General features: G+C 37.9%; 1 protein-coding gene across 6 annotated transcripts in view; it reads right to left on the bottom strand.

The window, feature by feature from the left end:
• Positions 1–21412, bottom strand: part of NALCN (sodium leak channel, non-selective) — a 238893-nt gene that overhangs the window by 168111 nt on the left and 49370 nt on the right. For 4 of the 6 annotated variants that reach the window (XM_017733360.1, XM_017733412.1, XM_008633570.2 and 1 more), the window contains one exon: positions 18315–18469. The exons of 1 other annotated variant lie outside the window; for it this stretch is intronic. In XM_017733360.1, coding sequence (XP_017588849.1) covers positions 18315–18469 — 155 coding nt within the window. One more of the 6 variants, XM_017733558.1, reaches the window with a different exon arrangement.

The following is a 21412-nucleotide window of genomic DNA, read 5'->3' as shown; positions in this document are numbered from 1 at the left end:
AATGTGACACAATGCTGACAGGAACTTTGGACTGAAAAGTCTCCTATTTTTGAGTTATGTTTTAGGGTCACAGCGGTGACTCACGGGGTCAGTGGAAATCAAAACCAACTCCAGTACATATGGATATCAACCATTCAGCTATAGGATGGACCAGGCTTGAGCACTGTAAATGCCTGTCAGTCTATATCACATTGTTTGCAGACCAAAGACCAATGCCAAGCAGATGATTTTATTAGTGGAAATCCTGCCCCTGACACAGTTCCACAGTTCATGTTTCCACAGTACATGGCTCAGCAGCACTACGCATCCAAAAAATACATGGCCAAATATCTAAGTGTGAATACAACCAATATCAGTAGGAAGTTCCCAAGTTTAGCCTGCCAAAAATTAGAATACATAGAGGGCAAAACAGCACTAGGTACTTGTCTCTGGCCACAAAGAAAGGCAAAGGATAATACTGGCATTGAAAGAACCTGAGGTAGGCTGGCTTTAGGTATTTTCTAATCATCAGAGAAGTGAAGTCCTGAAAGAGTTTTTAATCTTGTTTTGCCTCTTTTGAAGTTGGGACTTCACACTTTGTATGAAGAATGGATATGACACGGTTCCCTAAGGTCACAAGAAGGAGTAGACAAGAGCATCACCAAGGTTCTTTCCAGATGAAAAACAAGGCTTCATCTGTAAATGTGATGATATAGGCTACGAACAAACCAAACCCCTTCTAAGTTCAATAGAGTGCAATTGTTTTAAATAACACAGGCTGAATCCTCAAGTCGCAAATAGTACAAAAACACAATTTCATTTTCATTGGCTTCCTGACAGAGATTTCTAAGAATACTTCTAATGAAGTCATGCAGGAAGAATTAACACTGTGGTCTGTGCAGGAAGAACTCAGCAATGTGGCTGATTTAATAAAGTACTGCACAACAGCTGGGGAAAGTAATTCTTTGGTACAGTGTCCGGTTTCATTACAAAGTATGTGTTTACTCTGAACTGCACTGAAATTCTCCAGCGAAAACTCAGTTCCTGAGTTGCACCTTCCCACTTGTGCCTGAGGACACTGTAGACACAGGTGCAATTGTGCATGTCTGTGGAAAATGAATTGCATATAAAACTAACAGTATGTCTATACTTTGGCCAAAAACATTCACTGCACAAGCTCTAACAATTTGAACACTCTAAAAGCTGCTGTCAGCATAGTAGGTCAAACCTATTTATAATATATTTAACTGAAATGAAAGACTGCTTAAGGACTGAAGGAATCAAGCATGTGTTTAGAAGGAAGGGAGGGAAAAAAAAGAGGTCACAGCTCTTGGAAATATTAAGAGTCCACAAGTTCATGAAAGCCTGTATATTATGGATTTCATAGCATTTCTAAGGTATGAATGAAATCAGAAAGCAACTGGAGAAAGACATGCTGATGGAGACTAGCTTGTCTGGTATAACATAAAGCATCATATCTGACAAATTTAGTAAAGTATTTAAGCAGAGAATAGAAACAGATGGGCGTGAAGCAACTAAACCACTTCATTTAGGTTTAAGACACCTGTGAAACTGCTGTAGAAAGCAGGTTAACCACAGTTTGAGTAAGTGCACAGCAGAAGCAGCATTCCTCAGTGGATAAAATGACCAGGTAAAAGCCTGGAAAGACTAATCTGATTTTGAAATAACTGTAAAGTCATCTATTAAATTAATCCTACAAGCTTCCCAGAGCAACTATTCAAAACCAATATTCCCCCATGACACTCCAAAATCTCTTCAGAATTTCTGTGAATGCTCAAATGACTTCAGTCAATATCTTTAGCTATTTCCAGAGCATTTACCATCTTGGTTTGTGAATGTCAGTGAAATACATATTTGTGGTTATGGTATAATGATGGTAGAGTGCTGAAAATTTTTAAATGTTTTTTTAAGTATGCAATTTTCATTTATTGCCACTACCTCCCCATGAATCCTCATTATTGCTCCACAGTTTTGTATCCTATAACAAGGACAAAAAGAAAACATCCAGGTAATGACAGAATTATGATTCTACATGAAAAAAATGAAAATAGAAGAGAGAAAACGCATATGGACTTCGTTCTAGAGAAGAAGATTAAGCAGTAGTTCAACTGAAGCCTTTTGCTTCAAAGAGAGATGGTAGTAGACACAGTTAATTGTCACTTAACTTCAGAATTCTAATTAAAATGCCTAAAAACATCTAAGTTTTGAGTAAAACAAACGTAAGAAAAATGTTATTATGTACAATATAGCAATGGCTAATATGGAAGGATATGTAAGTAGTACACATACCAGTATAAAAACTATGCAAAACCTGCCACAGGCAGGTAATTAGAAGAAAATAATATCACAGTTTATCAGAAGAGACATAGAGAAGTCCTGTTGTGACTAATCTATCTTACTTGAATTTGTCAGCCCCTGGGTAACTTCTGTCAAGATGAATCAGCCATGTGTAGAGTCAGCTCCTCAAGATATAGAACAGATTTCTGAAGTTTTTATCTTGTACATATTTCCGTAGAGCATCTATGCTCCATGAACAGTTAGATGTCCCTGTCTTGGTGATGACTGACAAAGTCTTTTGACAGTAGATTTGCTAACTGTTTTCACTTTTTTTGAATTTTATGCAAGAAATAATTTTAATTCTTTCAGTATCATTAATTTAAAAAGTGTGGAGCTTAGCTGGAAATGACCTCAAAATCATCCAAGTTCACTGTAGCTGTTTAAATTAAGAGCCAAAATTTGGAGCTTAGTTACTGCAATATTCTTCACATTGGAAAGAAAAAGGTCATAGTGTTGTATGGTTAACTCATTTTTGGATGTGGGCTGAGATTCTTAACTTGGGGGTTGATACAACGATGAAATGAGACAAAGTAATGATCATTATGGTACTTTCCACAGCAAGGTGGCAGTAGCACAGACCTGTTGGAAAAGTAGAGGATAACCTTCTAAATGAGTTTTTGGATGAGAGTGGAAAAGGCTGACTGTACTATGGGAGAAGATGTACATTGACATTTCCCAAGATGGCCAGTCACTCCTTCCCTGGAGATGGAACTGCATATCTTCAAAAAGTCTTAAAATATGCTCAGTATTAAGGAGTACTTCAGAAGCAGCTTGAACAATTAAGCAGTCTTTTTAGGAAAAACAGCAATTATTTGCGTATTGAAACAATTCACAGAACAAAAATGCCCCTGTGGCAAAGAGATCAAGATGTATTTCCCAACACTGTGTCTTGAGTAATACAGAAGTGATAACTATATGTAAGATGTGTTAAAGATTTATTAAAAAGATTTAGTTAGATCACCTGCTACTGCAAGATCTAGCTCTCAGTTTGTTTACAACCAAAACTTATGATCCGAGTAAAGAATACACAAGGTATTTAATGTTCTTAGGTAAGATTTTGGTCTTTCAAGCCATTCCAATCTTTCTCAGTTGCTATGAGAAAGGCAGTAACTGGAAGTGAATGGTCTTACAGTTTTTTTAAGAAGTATTTCAATATTTCACATCAGATCCAAAATATTATACTATTCTTTTAGCTTGTAACCTAGATCTTTTCCAATACCACTCAATGCATACTAGATAGCGTGGTAAGAATTTCTTCATGAGGCAATGTCATGACATTGACAATGGAGTAGAAATACAGTAGCCACTGGAAGTCTCCAATAACAATAGAGAAAAAGCACTGGGAAAAACAAACATTCAATATTTAAATACTTGAGTAACAGAGTAATAAAGTGAGACTGTGCACTATTTAATGAGGAAGGAGCACGGCATCACACATTTGCCGCAGGGTAGCAGCATGTATGAAGCCAGTTACCACAGATGAGCTGATGTGCTGGAGAGTCACACCTAAGCTGCTGCTCTGTGTGCGCTCCCCCCTCTTGAGTGGCCATCTGTGAACTAGATTTTCTGGAATAGCATTATCCCCCGTTATTCCCCAGTAGAAGTGGGAACGCCAAGCTGCAAACTGGCCCTGTGTTATCAAATCAAAGGTCTTAAAAATGATTTGGTAAGCTGCTCTAATTACAGTAACAGAGGGCATGTTGCATCAGTATTGCACATTGGATTTCTAGTGGGTGGCTTTGCTCATTTCCACCAACTTTATGAAAACGATGTCTAGGATAAAATAATCAAATCTCAGGAGGCAAGGTAAAAACCACATGTCCCCTGCATTACACAAGTGCTGAAGGTCAAAGCCTGTAAACTGGTCACACCCTGAAGCTCTTGTCTGAAAGTGAAAATCTTCCACTGTGAAAAAAATTACCTCTATTACTCGGTAACTGCAGCTTTCATTATGCAGCGCTATATTGTCTTAATGGCACTGACTGATAATTAAACCGATAGGATCTAATTTTCTTGGTACAGAATGACAGGTTTCTAATTGCCTGACTTCCTTCTCTGTCTATTGGCTAAGAGTTTTCTGCTCCTTAGCATGGCTGAAATTAGTCACACCTTTTGTTTCCAGGCTGTTCACACACCTGTCACACCTTTAACTCTCTTTTTTTCTCATTGTTCTCCATTCCTTGTCAGACTGTGAGTTGTTGAGTAGCTATCCACACAGTCATTGTCTTTGACACAAGCCTTTCTTCAACTCTCATGCGTAGTGAAAACTGCTGGGCTGGGAGGTTGGTTTTGCTTGTAGCAGCTCTTTCTATTTGTTTTCTTAGTAAATCCTCATTAAGGAAATTATCTTAGTGTGCATTTATTTCCCTTTGACCCTGATATTCCTAGAATACATGCCCCTTGGTTGCTTTACTTAGCCTCTCAAAGTTATCTGACCCTTTGGTTACCATTCTGCACTAGGGGGAAAAAGAAATGTCATGGTAGATAATAGACCTGAGTGTTTTATCTCATGCTTTCCATAGGAATTATAGATAAACCGTAGCAGCAGTAAAGCGAATTTCCTCCTCTGCCTTCACAGAACATGTATCATAAAATCATGCTGGGAGGCCTTGCTGTGCTAGAGAAGGGGCAGTAGAAGGCAAGCATGAGAAGGTCACTGTGGAAATAGTATCTACATTGCATGTAACTCTCACACAGCAGCAGAGGGCACTGGGCAGGCTGAAGGGTTTCCAGGAGATGCAGTGCAAAGATTGTCCCCAGCTAGGGGTGCCCTCTGGGAGCTTGGATCCTGCAGAGCCAGCTGCAATGTCTCCAGCACCACATTTTCCAGCAAGCTCCAATCCAGGCCTCCTCAAACCATTGTGCTGTAGCACATATGTCTGTCCTCATCTGTCCTCTTGAGATGCAGCGCAGCAGGGAGCAAGGGGTGTTGATACTTAAGGGGTTCACTAAGAACTCAGCAGCTGTGCTGGTGCCAGTGAGCTCTCCAGTGCTCTGCTGCATTGGGGGGTTTTGTTTGTTTGGGTTTTTGTTGGTTTTTTTTGTTTGTTTTTGTTTTTTTTTTTTGGTTGGGTTTTTTTATTTTTTTTTTAAATACATTTGATCTCCTACCAATCTCAGGAGAAAACTTACTTGTATAGAATTTAAGACTATACTACTTCAGATAAATTAAGAAACAGTACATGAAGTTTTATGTCAGCAAGGCATCAATTCATCTAAGGTGATATAGCCTACAGTTGAAAAAAAAAAAACAAGATGCAATTAAAACTTGCATTTGACCTGCCTCAACTTTCATTTTCTTACTCCCTTCTAATAAGTTTGCCTTTCTGCCACATTTTGCTCTTTCACCTTTTCGTCTTATGACCAGTGACAGTTTATGGGCCTTTTATCTAACATCAGCGAATATGAATTTATTTTTTTTTTAACATTGTCATCATCATCACTGTAATACAAGCAATTATTAGAAGGCATATTAGAAGGAAAACTTCAAAAATAATTACTTTGATAATGAAATCTAACCAAAATATATTGGTCCAGTATGCAAAAAACTCTGCATTCTCAGGAGCAGATGGGAATGAAAGAGATAGAAGGAAGTGCACAGCACAGACATTGGATGGCTGATTAAATTCTATGCAGCATACCATAACAACTCAGGCGATATATCAAAATATATAAAGTAGCAAAAGATGCCCACCAGGAAAGGTCCACAATTACAAATAAAACAGAGAACAAAAGAAAAAGTAAAGTTTTTTTGAAATTTGTTTTATTCCACTATAGATCCACCTATTTAGGTACCAACACTAACACAGAACACCCTGAAATGGCAGGGGAAAGTATGTTCCACTGAAGACTCTCAGCAGCAGTAAAGTTTTCTTTGACTGTCAGTACAACTATACTAATCTATTCACATTAGTTTCACCTGATTGCCTGACTTAATGCAAGACTCAATTACTTCGGGATTAACACAGCAGTAAATTAAAATTCTGGAGGGCTGCTCTGCTCAAATTCCTCTAAGTTTCCAAAACTCTACAACTTCCCACATACCACTTTGTTAGCATAAGAGCTAACTCAACAGACATTATTTGTGCAATTTTTTTGTTTCTATACCACTGCTTAAAAACAAAAAGTCTTGATTAACTAGGCAACTAGAATGGCTTAACTGAAGAGTGAAGCCTTCAGGAACATCAAATAGCTAAGGAAGTGTCTTTTTTTGTTGTTGTTTTGGTGGGGATTTTTTGTTTGTTTGTGTGTGGCATTTTTTGTTTCTTTTAGGTTTTTTTGTTTGTGTTTTTTGTTTGGCTTGTTTGTTTGTTTTTGTATTCAGTCCACTTTTTCACTTGTCTGGAATCAGAAGTATTGTCCTAGTATCCTCTGTGGGTTTAGGTATCCTTAACACAGAAATACAAAGTGCTCACTGTGACCATGAGTAACAGCCAATATTAACATCCCAGTCATGTCTGTGGACCCACACTATACAAGCAGTTTAAGCAGTCAGTGTGTGCTGTAGAACAGCAGGACAGTGGTGCCTTAGCTGCAGGAAAGTGGGACAGCAGCTGCCTTCTGGTCCACATATCATGGTTCTTTCTGCCACAAAAATCAAGCAGGAATACTGGTATTGGGTCACAAAAATAGGTGGCAACAGACACAGTATACAGAACCAAGACCTCAGACATGCAATCTAACCAGCTGAGAAGTAACCTTTAGTCAAAGGTTTTCCATTGAAAATTCAGGGTTGAAAGGCCTGTTCAGTCCTAGCAATAATAATTTTGCCATGTGCCCTAGCATTTTTGCTGAACAGAGCGAACTACCACTCACCTTAAAACTTCTATCAGTGCCACACTGTTTGGTAACTACCATATCTCATCTCTAGCAGGAAGAAATTGTGAATCACATGCATTGGCCTGCTTTTTATAAACCTTTTCCATAACTATTAAGTAAGAAAAACTATTTTTTAAGTATTATGCATAAGGATATTCACTTACATATATAGTTAATAGAGGGTTATGATCCCTGGCCTGTCAGGCTACAGGAGCAAGTGATTTACAAAAGATAAACAATATATATATTTATGACCAAAGGAATTCAGTAAGTACGGGCCAGTCCCTCAGTGTCTGCTAAGCAGAAACGTCCATACTGAGGATATCAGCATTTCTAAAACCAGTCTGCTGCTGGCCAGTCATCCTGGGAAATGCCTTAAGACTTGTTAATGTGATGATAAGGTTTATGAAACCTCAAATAAACTTAAATCTAAATGGAGAATACAGGTATAATGAGGGCTGGGCTGTCTCCAAATAAAGAAAAAGTTTTGTGGAGTCAACAACCCAGTGTGAGTGCCTTTGGGGCCTGCCGATGCAGCAGCACAAATGTTCTGACAGCATTACAGCTGAACAAAACATAGGCACCTCTATTTGGAGCTGAGCTAAAGTTCATAAAGCAATCCCTAAGCATTCACTTAAGGGGGTCAAGTTACAATCATAAGGTGGGACATCCTTGTCAAAACAGAAGCAGTGGACCCACCACCCACCACCCCATGACAGCACAGTTCTGGAAACTGCAGAACTGGTGACCCACTTGGAAAATTATGTGGCTAATTTCAAAGCTCCTGATAATATTTCTTATTCAACAGGTGCAGAAATGGGATCAAAACATAAAGTGTACTTTGCAGGATGTGGGGAAAGGCCAAGGGAAAGAAATATTGCTGTCTGTTGTCTGCAAGGTGTTGGTTTACCAGACTCTGCTTTACCATGCAATACAAGATAATGCACATGCCATGGACACTGCCAAGGCTGGGAATATTTGTGTTATCTAAGCACACTTTGATAAATTAAGTTTGCCTAGTCTTCATTTCTGTTTCCGCCCATAAGCAAGTCCTTTCGTGGTGCACAAATTTGAGAATGAAATAATATTATTTTGCTTCTAAGACAAGTCTGAGTATTCTGTAGTAAACAAATTTTCTACACACTGCATTGCAAAATCTCTTCGTTCTGTCAGTTCAAGAATATGTCATTTTTATTTTTTATTTCAAGGTTAAGTAATTAACTAAACTATTGGGCATGTCAGCACTGGGGGAAGGATGGAACAGAATGCCTGAAACTGTTTTAATTATTCAGTTAGTAAGTTAATGATATTAAATGCACATGGAGGATAAAGCACTCAAAAGAAAAGCCTTCTAGAGGAAAGGAAAGAGCGGTAACTTAGTCACCTACGTGACATAAAATCATGAGAGACAGCATACTAAGAAGGCATCAGAAATGTAATGACTTGGCAAACAGAGTAAAAATCTTGAATTTCTGAGAAAAAAAATCATCAAGGATAATACACCTTTATTGCTTTGGTTCGTGACAAGAGTATCCTAAATGTTTCGACTTGATTTATCAAGAAAATTTCAGTGAGAGGAAAATTTGATCTAAAACGTATTATCCTGTAACCTGTACAAGATTTAATGCCAACAAAAACACAGGCAAGCATAATGTAAGACAGAGCTTCCAATGCTTTCTAACTCACCTGATGGCAAAAATTACACACTGTACAGAAGAGCATAATAGAAAAGGATGCTGGTGGGTAAAATCCTTATAGAAAGATTGCTGTCTGAAGCTAAGCTTCTACACAAACTGGCATTTGGAACCTTAGAGGAAAGAATGGCTAAACAGTGAGTGGAATCAAAGGTGAGCATCAAGAGAAAGGAAAATTTTGTCCAAAAATACAGCTTTTTTTTTGTATTCTGTGAAAACTGGATATATTGCAGATCTGCATTTTTTCACTACAGGGAGGAAGAACAGGTTTAGAATTATTAAATGTTTGGAGAACAGGAAAATATAAAACAAGGAGTAAAGTCAACACCCCCTGGTCCTTTTCTGTTGTGTCATCTTGTCATACGAGGAGATCAAGTTAGTCAAGCAGGACCTGCCTTGAATGTTCATCTTTTCCTAAATATATCTGTCTACGTTCAACTTCCAACCACTGAATTTCATTAGTACCTTTTCTGCCAACTAAAATGAATTCCCAAAGAAAAAACACAACTGAAATAAGTTTAATAACTTCTGTTACTAAAATTTTTCTAATGAGAAACTAAACATGGCCTTGTAACCACGTCCTTAAGAAGCTGAAACCAGTGAAAACAGTATAGTGCTTTAAGCCCAAACAGGGATTTGTTAGTTGACTCACTTTCAATTTGTCCATTATCTCCAAGAAACAAAGTGAACTTATATACCTTATTTACATAGCCATGTTTCACTCCTCACAGCATTTGCATCCCTCGAAACTATAATTACTTCCCAAGATGAACAACACAATGAGGAGTGCAAACTGTTCTCACCTGCACAGGGCACAGAGACTGTTTTCTTTGCTCCTCTGTGCTCACCAAAACCCTGTATAACCTTCTGAAAGTGACTATGTAAAGGTGGTTGTCATGTCTAAGTTTATTTAGGTGGCTTCAGTGTGCAAAACTGGTAGGCGTTTGGTAGTAGTGGACACTCCAGAGTGGGGACAGCTGTTAAAAAACTGCTGCCCATGGCTAAGTCCATTCTGGAGCAGAGGAAATTTTTAATTAGGAAGGAGCAGCAGAAAGAGAGAAGGAGAGAAAAAGAGAGAGAAAGAGAGAAAGAAAGAAGGAGAGAAAAAGAGAGAGAAAGAGAGAAAGAAAGAAGGAAAGAAAAAGAGAGAAAGAGAGAGAGAGAGAGAGAGAGAGAGAGAAAGAAAGAAAGAAAGAAAGAAAGAATTGCAAAACAAAAAAAAGTATTATGGATCTACTCCAGATTCCTGTACCACTCCCCACCTCAGATGCTGCAAGAGCAGAAGAGTGGGGACTAGGACATTGGGAGGAGATGACTGAAGATGGGACAGGTGAAGGAGTAAAGGCATTTTCCCTAAATGCCTCTTAACTGTTTGCCTTCCTTAGTTCTTAATACCTGAGTGAGCGATTATACTACGTTAATTGTCAGTAAAACAAACAAGGGAAATTTCCTGATTTACCCACTGAAGTGCCTCAGCTGGTGTCAGGGCTCTATTGCTCAATGTCTGCAAGGTCTAGGAAGGAATTCCAGTGGGGGGAAAAAAAAATCTACCACCATTTTTGAAATAATGATTTCTAGTGGTTTCTCAATCAGTGGACTAATGGGACCTGCTTTAAGTCATTCTGGCTCACATTTACAAAATACATGTTTTATTACTAGACAGTCTGAATAGCTTCCCTAATTACATTCTGACACCTTCACACATTAACATCACTATCACTTGTCATGTTACCACATGATAACTCCACAGGTCGAAGTCATGGATGAAGGGCTTCTTCCTTGACACTGTGCATGAAAGTGCCTGAACCAAAGAGCGTCATTAGTGGAATAAATTAGACCTCTTTATCAAAGTATTTAATACTATGATATACTTTCTAGAATAAATGAAGCATGAAGACTCAATACATGTATCAAGCATATATATCATCCATAGATTAAAAGAGTCTGACTGGAAGTTTTGATGAAATCATTATTGAACCAATGCTTATTTCATAAGAGCTCAACCTTTCAGCCTTCAATGAGTACAATTAAATGGAGGCTCTGACTAAACAATTACATCCCCTCATTGCTTTCTATTATCCCAGACACCAAATGACCCAGAGCCCAGGGATGCGGGCTGTGGTGGTGATGCTGATCTGCATTTCTGGCCATCTTTGTCTGTGCAAAGTGACACCAGCTTCATTCAGGAGACATGATTGTGTGAAAGGGCAGTGGAGGGAGGAAGGAGGCATGTTGGGAGGCTGACAGAAACCCTTGCAAGCCTTTCAACTATCAGTTGTATCTCCTACTTTGAGCAAATAACCTGGTAATATAAATTTTATTCAGTTCATCAACTCATAATTAACTGCTTCTCATGGACGTTGAAGTCTCACAGCTGGCAAAGTAGTCAGTTTCTTAGGACAATTTATCAATCATAATCCACCTGCCCCTCTTGCCTATGCCAAAAGGAAAGACCAAGTGGCTGCTAATACTGCCACCAAGAGCCAAGCTGCCTGGGTCAGGTGGGTGGGTAGTGACAGAGTACCTAAAAGGTCAGCCTCTGCCACCAGAGAAGGGCACTTTTCTCATCCAGTGGCAGCTGGAATGTAAATCAGATTCTCAAGCGTTCTCTTTCATCTTGGTATGCCTTGTTAACATTCTGCCTCCTAAATGCTAAAGATGGTTTTACCCATGCTGTGGAGAAGTGGTCCATGGAGAAAAACTGGTAATAATTTCATGGAAGAATGACAAGGAGCAAGTCTTTATAGAACTCCCTCTAGAACCAGTCTCCTGTTGCTTGCTCACACTCTGCTTAGTCCGTACATAGGGGTTAGTAGGGAATCTTTCCAGAATGCAGGACTCTCCCTTTGACCACTGTACTACTATATAAAAACATGGGTCATTTTTACTTTAGCTTTAAGAACTTGTATCAAATTAATGATAAAGATGTCTACATAAACAAATGGACTTGATGCTCTGAACGCTCGCAGTTTCTAGAAGTACCGTATTTGGGGTCTGATTTAGACTCACTTTTCAGCTTTTATTTTAGACTGGTGTGAGCATCCTTCCTCCTTCTCCAGATTTTTGCTCTTTAAGTGTTTATGACATCACACCACTCAACAAACTCTGTGGCCATTATGAATTCTAGTCCAAGAGACAGGTACCCAATTTCTAAGAAACATTAAAATTTATCATGGAAAATTTACTTAGTGGATTGTGGCAGATCCAGATTCACAGCATGCTAACTTAATCTTAATTCCTTCCTTCTGAACAATGCACCGAATGCCACCCAATCTTCCACTGTAAGAGCAATGCCTTTGCAATTCCAACTGGTTGCACACTCACAAGTATTTTCCCCATCAAAATTTAAATTGTTTATCCAATTTATGGGTAAACAAAGGGGCTATTTTGATCATTGAATGAGTCTTTTATTAAAACAATACCTATAAGAGAATTGAGGAAATTTGGTCCCACTGTGAAGTTTCCTTTCACAAACATTAAATTATGTTCACTTTTAATCTAACCATGGCAGACATTTTTCACAGTGACATACAATTTTTTTTCATACAGTTATCAATTTTAAAAAGGCTCTCAAATGTAGGCATGCAAAAATATTTAATTTCTGGGTCCCACATTAAAAGGAAGAAGTCCTTGTAATAAAAGTGGGAAATATCTGAGACCCAAAGCTCTGTTGCTGTTTCACAGGCCATAAAATCGGATGGTTTTGCTGGCTCACTGTGCCAATGAGCAGTGTTCACTTCTACTGTAAGGCAAGTAAGATTTAACACAGATGTAGTCTTTGTATATAGACTTTGAAGCCCTCCTTACCATGGAAATTTTGTTATTTGTCTTCAAGATAAAGTATGAGTGTTTATCTCCTGTATGTAAAATGGTCATTAACATGGTGGTCTTTCTCAAATACTCTTTGCAGGTACAAGAAGTAATTAGTATCATTTAATAGGATACTAGCCCTAGCAATTGGTAGATGGGTTGATGATAAGGATACAATTAGATCTCCTCCTCCTCCTTTCACAATGATCTCTCATGACCTAAAACTTCTCTTTCTTACTTTGTAGAATATTTTTAAACCTTTAGGTATCTTAATTTGGGACTTCCTTTTCCTTTTGAGACTATTTGAAGCAATGCAAATCACTGTAAATCATGGAAAAAACCTTCTCCAGAATTATGTGAAGAGTGAAATCAGTGATGTGCTGCAAGTGTACATCTGTAGATGATTGCATATGATTGCACCCATGAGGCATGTGGAATGATTACTAGCTGATGTTACAAAAAACTGAATGCAAAAGAATCTGTACAGTGTGGAAAGTGCAGGTAAGGAGGAAATCTGTACAGGATCCAACAATAGTGGGGATTCTGGCACATTTGCATCTATGAAGCACCCTTTTCAACAGAACCCTATGAATAGACCCCTCTGCCAACACCCTCAGTGTGGCCCTGATAGCAGTTACTGCCATGTTAAATATTGAGTAAAGGTAGATGCACACTCAGATAAACAGTTAGATGTAAGGTAGAAGTACTTGTCATAGCCCTCCAATTCCCAAGACTTGTATGCTCGTATTTAATTCAATAATTATATTTATGCTTTTTAGGTGCAAATACTTAAACAAATATAATCATATGACTAATAATTTTTAAAATTAGTAGTGTCTGTTCACAAAAAAAAAAAAAGTAATTTTTCTCAATATTTAGCTCAACTTGTCTTACACACTTCATAATACTGTCACGGTCTCAGCTGCACCCTACGCAATTAAACATGGCTAGGAAAAATACAGAGAAGAAAAGAACACAATCAGAAAGAAGAAACAGGCTAGCTGTGAACATATCTGATGCTCCCAGTGGGAGACAAGGCTGAAGGCTGTTCTAAGATGAAGAAAACATCAATCTTTTTATAGAAGCCTGAATCAAAACCAGCTAAGAAGTCTGAGAAAGAGAAGAGCTTGACAGTACCATACAGGTACAGTCAATAGTGAGGAACTTTGCTACCCATGTCCACACAGGCTTCCAAGCCTTTCATTCATATCCTTTCTCTTACTTCCATTCAGCCCCACACGTAGTGCTCAAAAAATCTTTCAGGCACCCTGAAGAATAAAAGATTCAATTTTACATTAAGGCTCACACTGTTACAACACCTACTTAGGAAGTCAAGTTCTGTGTCAAACTGTTGGAAAGAGTAGTTGGGTTTCTACTGAGTTCATAAGCAATTTACTATGGGAAAGCAAGAACTTCCTGTAGCCTCCCATCAGGTGGAACCTGAAACAGCTGAAGTCACCTCACCTAGAGGGGTACCTTATTCTTTCCTTACTATCCTTCCTCCCGTTTCAGAACTTCAGAGACAAAAGGATTTGAGGTACTGAAAGCTCAGCTAATTGACTCCTGTTTCATCAGTTCTTCAGTTTCATGAACAGTTATGAGGTAGACCTCTGTGATTTTTGCTTATAACTTTTCCAGAGGTACTGCCAGACAGAACTTCCCTGGCTTTTAGTAACTGCGCTCTCTTTAGAGATTACACTTGCAAAATTGGCAATACTAATTGGTCTTTACTTCATTCTACATGCAATCTAGAAATATGCACATTGAAGGACAGAGGCATTAGCTGTAGATATATGCTGATGTGGCCTGTTTTGGAAAATGATCTTCACAATCACCTTGTGTAAATATCATGTTATTAATATATATTAAAGGGCACAGGCACTTGACAACCTATGGCTCAAATCTTCCTGTATCGTTGCTGTACAAATGTGGAATGGAGGCCAGTTTTGTAAAGAGAAAGGAAACACTTGATGGTCTACATCTTTTAAAAGGCTTTTAAAGTCTTTTAACACTGTCTTGCCATGACAACACACAGGAATATGGCTAGGTGACACTGCTCTGTGATGGGTGCAAAACCATTTGTTAGGTGTCCTTATGAGCAGCTATTAATGAAACACTGTCAGAAAAGGAAGACTGTCAAAGTTCCAGAGACTAATCTTGGTCTGGTTCTATTTATTTCTTCACTCTTGATCAGGTTGATAGAATATAAATGATACTCATGTAATTTCAGATAAAAGTAAGATAAAAGGCAGCACAAGTAATCAGGAGGAGAGATTTAAAACTCCGGAAGATCTTTCAAATTGAAGAAATAGTCTGGAAAAACAAAAGAAAGTATGCTATTCAACAGAGACAAGTGTAAGGGTTTACATTTTAAAAGAAATAAGTAAATAAAAAAAGGATAGGAAACAGGGATGGCAGCTCTTTCAGTAGGACACAAGGGCTGTAATAAATTTGAAAAACATGAATCACCCACAACATGCTGTTCTGAAAATGGAAAACATCTCACTGGGATGTAGAAATTGTAACAGAGCTTAAAACCACATAAAATTATGGCTCTACTGGGGTATTCTGACAGCACTGCATTTCAACAAAGTGTTGAATCAGCCAGAGAAGGTCTAGAGAAGGACAGTAAGAACAATTCAAAGTATAAAATGTAAGTCTTTTAGCAAAAGACTGAAACATTTAGAGCCATATGGAAGGCATAACGAAAGATTCAGAAACGCTTTTTTTTTAAGGTTTTGTCTATGCCAGTAGTGAATAAGGTGAGAAATTACTATCTTAAATTGCATAAAGAGGAAAGATTCAGGTTATGCTTTAGGAAAATCTTCCTAAGAGTACAGACAATGAAGCAACACAGTAAGTTGCCTGGAAAGATGATGAAGTCTGTTTCTCATCAGAAGGAGATGGCCTAAATTATCTTGACAAGATGACTTCAAGACACATTTATCAGTAGTCTATAACAATGTTCTTCCTTAAACAATATGTATACGCTTGCATGGAAACATACATAAAACAGATAAACAGAACACCTCAGAACTAAAAATAGAAAACTTGAGACATAAATATATTTTATTTATTTGAATAAGTACCAAAACGAACACTACCATGTTTCCAACTTTCATCCTTTAAAGTCAAAGCTAATTATAAAAGTGGGACCAAGGTATGGCCAAAATCAAGGTATTTTCCAAATAGGAAGCTACCTAATTGGTATATTCACAGCATTAAAAGCTCTATTAACTTTTATCTGATTAGGACAGCTTGGTCTTCACCCAGCAATAAAATTGTAAAAATGCCTTCTTTTTTCTTTCAAGAGAACAAAAATAACAGAAATGATCAAATATTCATAGCTTGTACTTATATGCCACAAATTAAGAGTTACTAATTATAAAGTAGTTGTAAAACTGCTATACTCTTGTGATTTTTGTAATGATAGGATTTCAGGATCCAACAGGACAGGCTGCATCATAATAACTGCAAATGAAATACAAATGAAAGTACAATAAAATAGTATAATTACACAGAAAAGATTTATTTCATTACTTACCTGTTAACTACATACAAAGGTGCATCACAAAAAGGATATTTATAAAATATTGATATACGTGATGGTTATAATCCTGTTTGTAACAGTCCTAATTTGAGGAAGCTTATTTAACATTTTGTAGGAAAGCTTCTGTGTCTTACTCAGTATTTTAAAGTTTAGTAATCAGCCTTCAGTTGATATTCAATTTAACTTCTGGCTACTGTACTTAGAGGTGTTATATCCTGGTTACCTATTTCTAGACAAAAACAATTTATCAGCTACAGGTCTCCTAGGTCTATTAGCTATCTCTGACCTTTAAAATGCAATACTCAGAAATACACATTGATAAGGCATAGGACTATGACTCAGGAGACCAGAGTTTCAGTCCTGATTTTTTAACCAGTTTTGAAGGCATCCATGGACAAAACATTTCACCTGCCTTTGCCAACCTGCCCCCATCACTAAAACAAGCTGGCCTCCTTTATTTAAGCACTCTGGGTCTCATTCAACTCTTCTACCCATTGAAGCTTGTCTAAGACATTGCAACTACTTTTCCCTGTTGACCAGGTAGGCAGCTAGAACAACACCCTTCAATGCCACTAATAATTTCATATGTCAAGATAAGAAGGGTGATTTCAATCTGAGGCCTAATTATTCTGACAATACCCCTATCTTGTGCTCCCCTTCCAAACTACCTGGAACTATAGAACTTGAATGTGGATGGTTTTAGGTTCTAGTGTGAACTCAGCCCATGTTCTTCCAGGCATGGCAGTAAATCTCAAGGTTGACTGAGAGATCAGACAGGATTATCCTTTGAGATCTACAGAAGAAAAAAATTATAGAAAATTTGGTACTATTGATAGTGTTATTCATTTAGCAGTACTGGTACAAATGGTACTCTTTTGACTCCCACAGGGAGTCAAAACAGAATGGTGCTTGGTTGAAATCAGGTTTTTCGCCCTCTCTCACAAGAAAAAATAAAGGACATAAATGGGACTTTTTGTTCAGAAATTATTTGGTATTACAGAGTACTTGTTGTAGCAGGACTCTGAGACTTTCTTGTAACTCTCTGGCTCATAGTGTATATTCAGCAACCTGAATATTTAGGAACCAACTGAAGCAATTTCAGCTGTAAAGACTTTCGATACTCAAAAAAACTTTTTGGATTGCAGACATTCAGTCATTAAATCTTTTCATTACCTTCAAATTCAGCTGAGGCCAGGATAACAGTCTGGAGCTCAAGCCAGAAAAATGAAAAGGAAAAAAAAAAGCTTATCAGAGTCAAAGAGATGCATCAGAAAGAATTCAGCCTGTGGGTATGTTCTGTCATTTGAAGGTACTTCCCTACCTGTCCTGAAATGAAAATTTACAGCTGCAGACTCCTGTTAGACCTCTGTCTGTTAAATAAATGTGAGATAACCACAATGTTCTGACAGAGTAACTGCATATTTTCCATTTGGATGCGGATCTTGCCACGGCTGCCCATGCTCTTGCCACCTTTCCTGCTTTTGTGTTCTACACTCATTTCCTCATGGGGATGGCACAACACATTGCAGCTGTCAGAGAACGTATTCTCCTGGTAACTGCAGTGATTTGCACAGAACACAAATTGCACCAGTTTTGCAAATCTGCCTGACTCTCAATGATTTTTCTGGCTGATGTTCTGACTTACAGAGTTTGGATCAAGATTGCCACAGATAACATGGTATCATTTTTTCTCCCATCTTCTCCTTAGTAACAAGATGATTATCAAAGTAATTCTGGATGGGTTTTTTTTTGCATGGGAATTACTACTAAAATTAGACAAACAGAAGGAATTTTATACTCTAAAATGAATCAAAAATAAAACACAGAAATTAGTCATCACATTTGCATACTGGTGATAATCAACAGTTGACTCCTTATAAAGACATTGTTTTAAAGTTATTTAAATCCTGGGATCCCAGGCAATGTAAAAATATATCTTAACTGCAAAGCAAGTAGCACAGCCTCTCCTTCTGGCATGTGCTCTACTTGAGTAGAATACTGATTGCACTTGATGTCTTTTCAGTACAGACATGAACTATCTGTTCCATTCATCTCAAAAACATTTTAAAATGGATACTGAAATGGATTTTACCAGTAGGACAGACCTATCTCATTAAAGCCACTGTAGCCCAGCTCTTGCCTGCTTAGTCCCAGATCTTCAAGGTCCATGCATTTAAATCCAGGTGGGCACTGGTAACCTTCTTCTAGCTCTCTGGAACAGTGGGTGTCTGGGATAGCTAAATTATTCCAGGTTACATTTCTGTGAAAAATACAAAATTAAGTTGTTACATAAACTCAGCCCATAGCAAAACTACACATCTGAAAGTGTTGAAAGTGAGAGGACTAAAGTGAAAAGTTCATCAGCAGTTATTTTTACTATCTGATGTTCTTTGGTATACGCTGTTTTCATTAATTAAGCACTTATTGTAAAGAGCAAGCTAACACTCTCCTACAACTTCAGCCTTAGGCAATGACAGTACAAATACTAACAGCAGAAATTTCATACTAATGCCTAGAGATCCCATAAAAATGGAGACTCTCCAAGAAATGGAAGAGTTAACATTCAGCTGTTCCAACTGCTCTGTAATGCAATTTGGACATGATGTTTCAAGCTCCTTTGCAGATCCTGAGAGTGTGTTCAACTGCAGCCAATATTATGACTTTGACTTACAAAGGCATTACCTGCGCTTGCTTTGACACTCCTTAAAAGGATCCTTGTGGATGACTTGTCAATCACCTGAATATGTATTCAGCTTCTTGTAACTTGGTCAGGACAGGTTTCCACCATGGATGAAGGGTCACAGGAAAGAAGTCAAACCATTACTTGTATAGTGCAATTAGTATCTAGGCACTGCTGTGACTGAAACAGATCTGATTTACTTCTAGGTCAGTCCAGCAATGATTTAGTAGAAGAGGTGAAAAAATTTGAACTGGTTTGAATTGGTTCAAACTGATTTATGTAACTGACCGTTAGTAACATTTTAAAATAGAAAGATCATGAGACAAGGGACAGTGCCCCAACACAGTGAGACAGTGTTGGTCATTTTTCACTGTTGTCAGAGGCTGAGCATCACTTGTTTTCCCTGTTTCTCTGGCAGCTGTGGTTGAGCTGTTGGAGGCTTTGTCACACTGGACAAAATGGGAATTTAGGTAGGCCCAGAGCTAAGGGCCATAGAAGCTAAAAGGAGAGGGACAAGTTTGTTGCTCTCTGTTCTATTAAATATATGCCTCTGGCATGTACACATAAATATGGGTTACCTAAGTACTCCCAAACTTTGGGAAGGAGAAGCTCAGGCAGTTGATTCCCCCTAATCACTTACAGGGCCCAGTTAATAATCACAATACACAGTCCTCTGCCAAAACCAAAGACTGGTCACCCCATTTTCCCAGAAGTCGTTTGGTTAAGAGGCAACCTCAGCAAACCATCCCGCTCCACCCTGAGCAGGTCCCTGTCAGGGTCTGCAAAGCCACACAGCACAGAAGTGGGGATTCACATCACTTGTGCTGTGGGGCTGCTGGGCAAACCAAAGAGAAGAAAGGTCCAAATAAGGCTCCAACTCTGCTGAATGAGCACACAGCTAAACAACAACTGTTTTTCTCCCTGCTTGTATTCTCTCACCCAGCATATGAAAACCCTGATTTTTGGTTCAGGCCTAGGGCAATTTCAAATCAGATGTGAAAAGCTAATCACAGTGAGTTCTGGTCTGAGAAAAAAAAGTCAACACCATTTTCCATTCATGTTCAGGTTGATTTTGACTTCCTGGTTACAGCACAGACTTTTGGTATAAAAACACCCAAAATGAATTGCTGAAAGTTACAAAAAAATGTTGTAGTATTCACCCTGTTATCCCAAGGCTTTAACCAGTGTCTTAAAATATATCATTTTAATCTTGCTTGTCCACAGAAAAGGGGAAACTTTTCAGCCTGCCCTTTAGGATAATTAGCATCTTATTGTTTTTCTGAAGTCCTTTTCCTTTAATCTAACTCACAGATGCATTTTGACAACTAAATTGGGTGAACAGAAGCTTTAATTACTTTATTTTTATTGCTTTTATGCACTGCATGGAATAGCAATACATTAGTTGAAATCTGTCGGTGTGAAACCAAAGCTTCCTACAAAATTTTTCCTAAGCAATTATAAATGCAGATAAATAACTATTGTCACATCTATCCTGTAGTCATTTCTTCATGATACCAGGAAGACATATATATATCTGCATGGATGCACACACAGACATGCACAGTTCCAGATGGAGTTTTAAAGAACACCCTGAAATTTACAAATGTGCATAACTAAAAATACAAGATACACAAGCATATGTGTATTTGTTCCACTTTTGTAAACATGCTCAGCACATGTCACTCAAGTATTTAAAAATTAATCTGTGCACCCTAATTCCTTTAAACTAGAAGATGTTAATTCATACCCAGTTGTATGCTTTATGTTAGATTTATGATACTGCCATCCAAAAGTCATTATAATATATAGGACTAACATAAAACAATATTTTACATATATTTTTAGAAATTAAGATTAATTCATTGGCTCAGGCAGATTAAGAACCCCAGTAGCTAATGAACACTGGTACACTGGTAGTTAATGAACTTCACATCATGGTTTGCATTAGAAAATGTCTCAAATCCCAAGAGGCCAGCAGTGTGAGGGCATATTATTAAAAGCATTGCTGCCTCAATCACTGCAATGAAAAGCATTCATTTAAGTGCTTCATTTAAACCTAGACCATTTTTTTATTTAACCTCCTTCTGAAAGAAAAAAAAAACTGACCCCATGCATTGAGTATGATTTAGGGTAAAAATGAAGAATCTCTGCTTATAGCACTTGTACAGATACAGGCCTTTTTGGATCACTGTCACTTGGCAAATTGTGTTCTGCCTCTAGACAGTAAATAAGCATAGACTCACCAGATGTTTTCAATATAAGATGACTTAAATTTTATTCCTTCATGGGACATACTCAGTATCAATTAAGTACTGAGATACTGATTCAGCACATACCTAGTTTTAAGCATCTCAAAAGTTCAATTAGGCAATGTGCTTAAATGTCTTGCTGAACAGGGTGCCCAGATAAATTTATGAACAAGAAATAATTCATCCCAATAGACCAACAATATTTCTATGCAGAGTATTCAATGTCTGTGGAGTGCAGCATCAACCCAACAAGCGAGCTGAGAAATTAGTTCTC

Source organism: Corvus brachyrhynchos, unplaced genomic scaffold, assembly GCF_000691975.1.
Source record: "Corvus brachyrhynchos isolate BGI_N302 unplaced genomic scaffold, ASM69197v1 scaffold1120, whole genome shotgun sequence".
NCBI lineage: Eukaryota > Metazoa > Chordata > Aves > Passeriformes > Corvidae > Corvus > Corvus brachyrhynchos.
This window is presented reverse-complemented; position numbering and strand designations above follow the sequence as displayed.